Here is a 9,856-nt window from a genome sequence, read left to right as displayed (position 1 = left end):
CATGGCATGGCCAAAAACACAAGGTTGGGGGGAGTGTGAGGTTCCAAAAAATGGAAAGCGATGAGGGTGTAAAGAACAGTCCAAGCTGCATCCCTTGGGAGTTTGTGAGACCTAGAGGCTCCCAGACTTCAACTGGGAATCATGTAACCAGACTGTACATTTTCACAAGATCCCCGGTGAGCTCTAGGCGGGTTCGGAGGGAGGTTCAAGAGGCAGGGGACATATGTATACTTCCAGCTGGTTCACATTGTTGCAGCACAAACTAACAGACCATTGTAAAGCAATTATGTGCACATCCCTTGAGTCAAGTCTGACTCTCTGCAATCCTATGGACTGCAGCCCACCAGGCTCCTCTGTCCATGGGGTTCTCCAGGCAAGAATACTGAAGTGGGTTGCCATTCCCTCCTGCAGGGGATCTTTCCGACCCAGGGATGAAACCCATGTCTCTGGCGTCACGTGCATTGCAGGTAAATTCTTTACCCACTGAGCTACCTGGGAAGCCCAAAGCGATTATACTCCAATTAAAAATATATATATACTTCATTCTTAAAAAGGTGAGCTCTGAACACTGACTTTCTGAACCTTGCTAGCGGGCCTCTTCTCAAAGAAGGTTACCTGGGTGAGATTTCACATAGGGAGGTGGATGTCGTGACCAGTGTAGGAGCAAACGGCATGAGGATGAGAGGAAAGAAGACAGGTTCTTAACCCACGGGCCGGTTGCGTCTCTTCAGGTCAAAGACAGTGAGTGTCAGTGCACGTTTCAGGACTATTCTCTCCACGGGGGAGTCACGCTTACCGTTGAAGTACATGTCAACCAGAGACGGCTTTCAGAAATGCTGGTCTACACTAACCCAGGTAGGGAACACACGGGCGGTGACCCTTCTGCTCCCCACGAGCGTCTCGACACACAGGAATTGTGTAGATTTGAGGATTTCTTGGCTTTGTTTTGTCACTTGGGTGCTTTTGTCTTGGGCCGTTCCTTTGCGGCTTGTGGAATCGGACTTCCCTGACTGGGGAGGGAATGCGGGCCCACAGCAGTGAAAGTGTGGAGCCCTAACCAGTGGCCCGCCAGGGAGTTCCCACATTTGCTGTTTCAGTCTTTGCACGCCTTCCGAAATGATGACCACAGTCGAGCTGTTCACGTCTCTATTCTGCTGCGTGTGTTTTTTTTTTGTGGTGAGAACCCTTCAGGGATCTTCTCTCTTCAGTTCAGTTCATTCACTTAGTCGTGTCCGACTCTTTGCGACCCCATGGACTGCAGCACGCCAAGCTTCCCTGTTCATCACCAACTCCCGGAGCTTTCTCAAACTCTTGTCCATTGACTCAGTGATGCCATCCAGTCATCTTATCCTCTGCTGTCCCCTTCTCCTCCCGCCTTCGATCTTTCCCAGCATCAGGGTCTTTTCCAGTGAGTCGGCTCTTTGTATCAGGTGGCCAAAGGGTTGGAGTTTCAGCTTCAGCATCAGTCCTTCCAGTGAATATTTAGGACAGATTTCCTTTAGGATGGACTGGTTGGCTCTCCTTGCAGTCCAAGGGACTCTCAAGAGTCTTTTCCAACACCGCAGTTCATAAAGCATCAATTCTTTAGCGCTCAGCTTTCTTTATAGTCCAGCTCTCACATGCATACATGACTACTGGGAAAACCATAGCTTTGACTAGACGGACCTTTGTCGCCAAACTAATGTCTCTGCGTTTTAATATGCTGTCTAGGTTGGTCATAGCTTTTCTTCCAAGGAGCAAGTGTCTTTTAATTTCATTTCTTTTCTCTTAGGGAATTTCAAGTGGACAATACAGTATTGTCAACTGTATCCGCCACGGTGTATGTTAGATCCCTGGAATGTATTCTTCTATTTTTTGGGAAGAGTCTGAGAAGGACTGATATTGATTCTTCTTTGAACCACGAAGCCATCGGGTCCATCCCTCTTTAAACATCGTTTTTTTCCGTACCTTCCCAGGTAGGGAGGGCACGGCTGCCCAAAACTTCTCCTGTGTTATCTACGACGCGGATTTCATGAACTGCAGCTGGGCCAAGGGCCGAGCGGCTCCCGACGACGTCCAGTACTTTCTGTACATCCGATCAAAGTAAGTGTTGACCTCACGTAGACAACCCTGACGAATGCTGCGAAGAAGTGAAAACTGCCCTGACGGTTCTCTGAACGTTTGGGGATCCGACAGGAAAAGAATCGAGAGGGAATGTCCTCGTTACCTGAAGGACTCGGGGACCCACGTGGGATGTCACCTCCAAGACCTCTCGGGATTAACGTCGTACAATTACTTCCTGGTTAACGGTACCAGCCAAGAAACCGGAATCCAGTTCTTCGACTCGGTTTTGCTGTTAAAGGAAATAGGTGAGAACGACCATCCGGAATTTAAAACCACTGCTTAGATAGATGTGACAGAATTTGTGTGGGCATTTGCATTGAGATCCCCGGAGATGCTGTAACACGTGAGCACATACTGGGAGACTTAAAACAGTGGAAATGTATTCTCCCAGCGTTTTGGAGGCCGCAAATCTTGGTCCCTTTTGGAGCATCTGAAAGAACCCGCACTCCCACGTCTGTCTGTCTGCTCCTGCTGACAGCCAGCAGCCCTTGGCTTATAGATGAATGATTCCAATCTCTGAAGCTGCTCCCTCCCTGGAGAACTCGGGAGCTCCTGTTTCTGTCGGGATGGCAGAAAGGGGTCTCCCGTCCGTGGAGTAGCGGAGGCATCCCGCATCACAGGTGTCTCCGGGGTCTCGTTACAGAGCAGTACAACCCACCTGACAACATCACCGTCCAGTGCAACGAGTCCCACTGCCTCATCAGGTGGGAAAAGCCCAGGACCCGACAGCAATGGCCCAACAGGGAGTTCCAGTACCAGCTGGACATCCAGAGACGGGTAAGTGGACTCGGCTCCGAGCAGGGCAGTGAGGCTCGGGGAGCCTGGCAGCCAGCCCCGCATGGAGAGTGGACGACCTGGGGCACGAGAGTGGGGCGTGGAACGGGCGGGCATCCGGGGGATGCAGGGCCTAGCAGAGCAGAACGGGTGGGCGTCGGGGACAGTCCATGCTGTGCGCCAAGGCCCCTGGACCCGGAGCAGACACGGACACGCCCTCTCCTCACGTCCCCTGGACCAAGTGTAGACACAAAGACACCCTCTCCTCACGTCCCCTGGACCAAGTGTAGACACGAAGAGACCTCTCCTCACATCCCCCTGAACCCAGTGTAGACATGAAGACACCCTCTCCTCAGGTCCCCCTGGACACAGTGTAGACACCAAAGACCCTCTCCTCACGTCTCCTGGACCCGGTGCAGACACGGACGCACCCTCTCCTCCAAGCCCATGTGCGTTCTTAATAGGACCCACCGACTGCTGCGTTTCTGGACGGAGCCATGAACCAGCGGCACTCTCTGTCGTGTGCATAGGTTTCCTCCTCCATGTGGAGCCAACTCCAGCTTAGGAGGAATGTAAGGAGCTCAGCTGTTTGTTGGGCACTGACTGTTTTGTCTTGACTTCATGGAAAGGGGAGATGGGATGAGATCTATTAAAAATTTCTAAATGGAGAAAAGTAAATATTGTCTTTTCGTTTTTTTTTTTTCTAGCGCGATACCAGCAGCGGTAGAAGTCAACTGGTGAGTGCCAACCCTGACCCTAAATATCACCCTCGTAGTTCAATCCTACATGTGTGTGGGCATGCCCAGTCGCTTCAGTCATGTCCGACTCTTTGTGACCCCGTGGACTGTAGCCCACCAGGCTCCTCTGTCCCTGGGATTCTCCAGGCAAGAACACTGGAGGTGGTTGCCCTGCCCTCCTCCAGGGGAATCTTCCCAACCTGGGCATCGAACTTGTAACTGCCTGTGTCTCCCGCACTTCAGGTGGATTCTTTATTCACACAGCCACCAGGGAAGCTCCAGTTTAATCATACAATATCCATCAGTGGACACACACCAATTGGAATTGTTCCAGCAGTGGCCAGTAAGGAGATGAGATAAAAGTCAGATGATGGGGTTTCCATAGAGCAGTGGTCTCCAACGGATTTGGTACCGAGGACCAGTGTGTGGGAGACAAATTTTGCATGGACAGAGAGGGATGGTTTAAGATGATTTAATAATAAGAAGAAGAAGATGGTTTAAGGGTGATTTAAGAGTGTTGCATTTATTGTCTACTTTATTTCTATTATTACATCAGCTCTACCTCAGGTCATCAGGCCTTAGGTCCCAGAGGTTGAGGACCCCTGCCTTCGCATATCATCTAGGCAGTGATACACCCCTAGTTACCACTGGGGTGGGGTCTCCCTCTTCTGTCCATGTTGCTCCAGGAAATACTTGAAGTGTCACAGAGATGATTGCGTCCCTCAAAACTCCTCTCGAGGATGATCATCAAAGTACTTTTTGTTGATTTTTTCCAAGCTTCACCACCACTGTGACCTCGGTATCGTCCTCTATCCGATGAGGAACTTGAACTTGGTCCTCTGCACATCCTTCGCGGGGCCATGATCCGTCTATGGGTCTGTCCGCATCCTCTGCAGTTCCTGAACCTTTGCTGTATCTGTACTGAACCGTCCCGGAAGCCCCAGGAGTAGTCACTCAGAAAATGCAGGACAATCACCCATTCGCTTTATTTATCTAAGCGTCTCTCTGGAGTACTCAGGACGCAAATTACAACATTCATGCCCAGGTTGGGAGGGTGTGGGCTTAAGTTTTTCACTTCGGTTGGGCAGACACACACACACACACACACACACACACACACACTCTTTTTCTCAACACGGGGGACAGCTCTAACTTTCTGCTTTCTCCAAAGATTGTAGTATTTGGTGATTCCGGGAATAGATACAACTTTCCGAAACCGGGATCCAAAGCGAAACATACTGTGAAGATAAGGACAGCGGACGCCCGGAAAGCCCACTGGGGAGCCTGGAGCCAGCCCGTTGAGTTCGGTAGGTGTCCCGAGACCATCCCCGGACAGGTCCTGGCATTCTGAGGCCTTCTCTGAGCCATTCTGGGAAGCGTTCCCGTCCACGAGCCCCTGGTGACACTGTCCCCCTGGCAACGCCTGGTGAGTGAATGTGAGTTACCCAGGCGTGTCCGACTCTCGGCGACCCCGTGGACTGTAGCCCACCAGGCTCCTCTGTCCATGGGGTTCCCCAGGCAAGAATGCTGGAGTGGGTTGCCATGCCCACCTTCAGGGGATCTTCCCGACCTAGGGATGGAACCCGGGTCTTCTGCATTGCAGGCAGATTCTTTACTGTCTGAGCCACCAGGGAAAGATTAATTTAAACTATGGGCGAGGAAAAAAAAAAAAAAGTTGACTTTTCCCAGAATATGACTTTTCCTAGAATACAGTTCTAAACAGACTTGGCTCACCTCCACACGGCCTTTTTTTTTGTTTTGTTTCGCCTGCCATCCGGAACATGCAGTTTTGACAGTTGACATATCGCTTAAAAGATAACTGCTGTGTTGAACAGGTCACATTTTATCTGTGTATACTGAGAAATGTTGCAACCGTCCCATCGGGGTATAATCACTCTGATAGACTGAGAGTTTCTCGTTGTATTTTTGACTATTCACAGATGAAAAATGTGCCCTTGATAGGAAAAAATAATTTTGCAGAAGGAAATGACAACCCACTCCAGTATTCTTGCCTGTGAAATCCCATGGACAGAGGAACCTGGCGGGCTACAGTCCACGGGGTCGCAAAGAGTTGGACGCGACTAAGCGACTCAAACAGACAAAGGAAAACAGTTTATTGTAAAGAGCACTTATTCTAAATGACTCGTGAAATTAAAGCTTAAGGATGGATGGGAGGGGACTTCTCCGGTGCTCCAGCAGTTAAGATCTGCCTGCCATTGCAGGGGACGTGTATTTGATCCCTGGTCGGGGAGCTAAGACCTCACATGCCTTCAGGCGGAAAGCCCAAAGCATAAAACAGAGGCCATAGGGAATTCCCTGGCGGTCCAGTGGCCAAGAGGCTTCGCTCCCAATGTTCAATCCCTGGAACTAGATCCCTCGTGCCGCAGCTAAGCCCCAGCTATAGTCAAATAAAGGAATAAACATTAAAAAAATTACTATTGTAATAAATTCACCAAATGGGAGGGAATGAAGTTTACAACTGTTTGCCTGGTACTGTTCATCCTATTCAGCTATTGATCCTTTTTTCTGTCCATTTTTAAGTCGAATGGTCTTTAGGTTGCTATGTTCTGAGAGTGCTCTAGGGGTTTTGAACGTGGTCTTGGGCTCATCTCTCATCTCTTGTTCAGTCGCTCAGTTGTTTCCGACTCTTTGCGGCCCCATGGACCGCAGCACGCCAGCCTCCCTGTCCTTCACTGTCTGCTGGAGTTTGCTTAAACTCATGTCCATCGAGTCGGTGATACCACCCCACCATCTCATCCTCTGTCGTCCCCTTCTCCTCCCGCCTTCAATAGCATTAGGGTCTTTTCCAATGAGTCAGCTCTTTTCATCAGAAGGCCAGACAAAGTACTGGAGTTGCAACTTCAGCATCAGTCCTTCCAATGAATGTTCAGGACTGACTTCCTTTAGGATGAACTGGTTGGATTTCCTTGCAGTCCGAGGGACTCTCAAGAGTATTCTCCAGCCTCACAGTTTGAAAGAATCAGTTCTTCGTCACTAAGCCTTCTTTATGGTCCAACTCTCACATCTGTACATGACTTCTGGAAAAAACCGTAGCTTTGACTAGACGGACCTTTGTCGGCAAAGTGCAGTCTATTGTCTCACAAACATTTTCTGTGAAAGCTCCGGGTTAGGGTACTCTGGTAGATTTCCCTTCTTATGAGGCTTCTCTGGTGGCTCAGACGGTAAAGAATCGACCTCCAATTCAGGAGACACAGATCTGGTCCCTGCTTGGGGAAGATCCTCTGAAGGAGGAAACGGCAACCACTCCAGTATTCTTGCCTGGAGAATCCCTTGGACAGAGGAGCCTGGCGGGCTACAGTCCGTGGGGTCGCAAAGGGTGAGACGTGGCAGAGGGACTAATGTTTCAGTGTCACTGGCCGTGTGTCCTCGTCCGTGAGCCCGTGAGCTGGCTGCGTGACGACAGCTGCTGCCCCTCCCCTTCGGGGTCCCTGGCATGTCCCCCCGCTCTGTCTTCCCAGGCTCCGAAGAAACAGAGTCCAGCCTGGTGCACATCTACGTTCTGGTGGTCCTGGGGACTCTCGTCTGTGGCCTGACCCTCGGCTGCCTTTTCAAAAGGTAACCCCAGGGAGTCCCGGGTCGGCTAACCCCCGTGGTCAGTGGAGGGGCCAGGGCTTGTTCTAAAGTCACCCCACCCCGATCGGCTTACAAAGATGAGAAGGCAGCCTGCAAACACCCCAGGCGGTCCAAGCCGCCGTGTAGATTTTCCATAACAAAATTTGTCTGGGGAAAACAGTGTTGACTTAAAAAAAAATTGCACAATGTGAATGTCGCGAGTTTATGTTTTATTTGGGGCAAAATTAGGACCACGGGCTTCCCTGGGGGCTCAGATGGTAAAGAATCCATCTGCAATGCGGGAGACCTGGGTTCGACCCCTGGGTTGGGAAGATCCCCTGGAGGAGAGCACGGCAACCCACTCCAGTATTCTTGCCTGGAGAGTCACATGCACAGAGCAGCCTGGAGGGCTACAGGCCACGGGGTCGCAGAGAGTCGGCCGCGACTGAGCGACTGAATAAACAACGGAACGGATGAAGGATCGCAGCCCAGGACACAGCGCCTCGGATAGCTCTGAGGAGCTGCTGCAAAGAGGCAGGGAAGGCAGGTTGGGGTATATGTGATTTCGCTGAAGGGGGAGTTCACGCAATCAAGCATATATATATTTTTTTGCAGAAGGTCTCTGCTAGTCACAGGGAGCAGACATGACCATGAAGCGTTTCAGTGCTTGTCTAGCTATGAGGAGATGCAAAAGTTGCGCTCATAAACTGGGTTCCTGAGAATATCTATTTGAAGACCTTTCCTGCCAGTTTTTTTTTTTTTCTCCAGAGCACAGAGTGTCTCATGTCTGCTCTCCACCCTGAACTTCTTTCAGGAGATGACTGCAGGTCAGCAGCTGCAGAAGCAGCTGGTTTAATCTTTGTAGAGGTAGATGAAGTTTTCAAAGAGTGAGTCGCTCAGTCGTGCCCGACTGTTTCCAACCCCGTGGACCGTAGCCCGCCAGGCTCCTCCGTCCGTGGGATTCTCCAGGCAGGAATCCTGGAGTGGGTTGCCATGCCCTCCTCCAGGGAATCTTCCCGAACCAAGGGTCAAACCCAGCTGTCCTGTACTGCAGGCAGATTCTTCAGCGTGTGAGTCATTAGGAAAGCCCCCTTACAGCTCAGCTGTGCTCCAAGTCCCGCCTTCCGTGTTTTTCGGAGCATCTGAAATCCTTAGAATGTCCCTCCTCGACAGACTTCTGTTGTCCCACAGTGTGTTACTCAGCCCCAGCTCCCAGGCGTCTCCCCACACACACAGGGACCCCTGCCAGAGTCTTTCCTGTCATGTGAGCTCAGCAATCACGTAGGCTCTCTCAAGATGCCCCAGAAGGAAGCCCAGCACATGCAGAATAAAGCTTGCGAGCTCTGCAAAGCCACGGGGAGATTTGGCTCACGGGGAGACCCTCCTGCAGGGCTTGTGGGTCCCATGGGCGTCCACCTGAGGCGTCTTTGTCACCAGGCACCCCCCGCCCCCGCCCTGGTTGGGTGGCCTGTGTCTCCCCGGAGACAAGGGAGACCCTGAGTGCCTGCTGCAAGAAGCTGCAAGGATCCCGGTTTTGGGGACACGAGGAAGACTGTGGACAGCCTGACCACAGACGGTGGGGACAGGAACACATGTCGTGCTTTAACACCGAAGACTCATCTTAATCAAAACCTATGTGACTTCCTGTGGTTGCTGGAACCAGTGACCACAACAAGCTGGGGGGCTTAAAACCACAGACATCCATCCTGCCCAAGTCCCAGGGACCAGACGTCTGAGGTCAGGGTGTCCCAGGGCTGAGTTCCCTTCAGAGGCTCCAAGGGAGGGTCCTCTTGGCCTCTTCCAGCTTCTGCGGGCTCCAGGCGTCTGTCCCTGGGCTGGTGGCCGCCTCCCTCCCGTCTCTGCCTCCATCTCCACGTGGCTTCTCCTCTGTGTCCGTGTCTCTCCTCTTCTGTGTCTTATAAGGACCCTGTCCCTGGGTTTAGGGCCACCCCCATCCAGGAGGACCTCATCTCAGACCCTTCACTCCACCACAGCTACAGAGACCCTATTTCAAAACAAGCTCCCTTTCCCAGGCTTCAGGACCCAAGTGGATCTTTGGGGCCAACGTTCAGCTCAGCACAGCATCTGATGAGGTCACACGGTTGCCCCCTTGTCGTGAGAACGAAAATAAGTGCCCGTGTGTTCATTCAGCACCACTGTGACGCTGGGGCACCGTGGCATAGCCCTTAAAATACGTGCCATCCACAGCAAACTGGTCAGTCTGGAACCGTGGTCTTCAAGGCTGGATATCTCTCCCGGCCTTTTAACACCAGAGAGTGTGGATTCCTCCAAACTGCTCAAGACTGGGCACATACCACCACTGCTGTCTATGCACCCAAGACAGTGAATGTTCAGTTCAGTCGCTCAGTCGTGTCTGACTCTTTGCGACCCCATGGACTGCAGCACGCCAGGCTTCCCCGTCCTTCACCAACTCCTGGAGTTTACTCAAACTCGTGCATCGTGTCGGTGATGCCATCCAACCGTCTCATCCTCTGTGGTCCACTTCTCCTCCCTTTCTCAATACTCTGGTTTTTCTTCAAAGACAGTGAATGAAGGTTCTGGAAAGACCTTCCTAGGCATTTCTTAAGTACATCCGCACAGTCTATTATATTCTCCGCAGTGTAAGATTGGAGGCCGTCTGTCTGTGATTTTTTTTAAGATTTATTTTT

General features: G+C 51.5%; 1 protein-coding gene across 3 annotated transcripts in view; it reads left to right on the top strand.

Annotated features, from left to right (window-relative positions):
• The window catches only part of CSF2RA (colony stimulating factor 2 receptor, alpha, low-affinity (granulocyte-macrophage)), a 16,371-nt gene that overhangs the window by 2,395 nt on the left and 4,120 nt on the right, over positions 1 to 9,856 (top strand). The window contains exons 3-9 of one of the 3 annotated variants that reach the window (XM_010854074.1): positions 732 to 855; positions 1,956 to 2,082; positions 2,176 to 2,348; positions 2,747 to 2,880; positions 3,585 to 3,614; positions 4,786 to 4,921; positions 7,094 to 7,190. In XM_010854074.1, the coding sequence (XP_010852376.1) occupies positions 732 to 855; positions 1,956 to 2,082; positions 2,176 to 2,348; positions 2,747 to 2,880; positions 3,585 to 3,614; positions 4,786 to 4,921; positions 7,094 to 7,190 (821 nt within the window). The remainder of the gene's footprint in view (positions 1 to 731; positions 856 to 1,955; positions 2,083 to 2,175; positions 2,349 to 2,746; positions 2,881 to 3,584; positions 3,615 to 4,785; positions 4,922 to 7,093; positions 7,191 to 9,856) is intronic. The other 2 variants (XM_010854086.1, XM_010854082.1) reach the window with 2 other exon arrangements.

This window comes from Bison bison, unplaced genomic scaffold, assembly GCF_000754665.1.
Source record: "Bison bison bison isolate TAMUID 2011002044 unplaced genomic scaffold, Bison_UMD1.0 scf7180017853228, whole genome shotgun sequence".
Classification (NCBI taxonomy): domain Eukaryota; kingdom Metazoa; phylum Chordata; class Mammalia; order Artiodactyla; family Bovidae; genus Bison; species Bison bison.
Note: the sequence above shows the minus strand (reverse complement) of the source record. Positions and strands in the feature narration are given on the sequence as shown.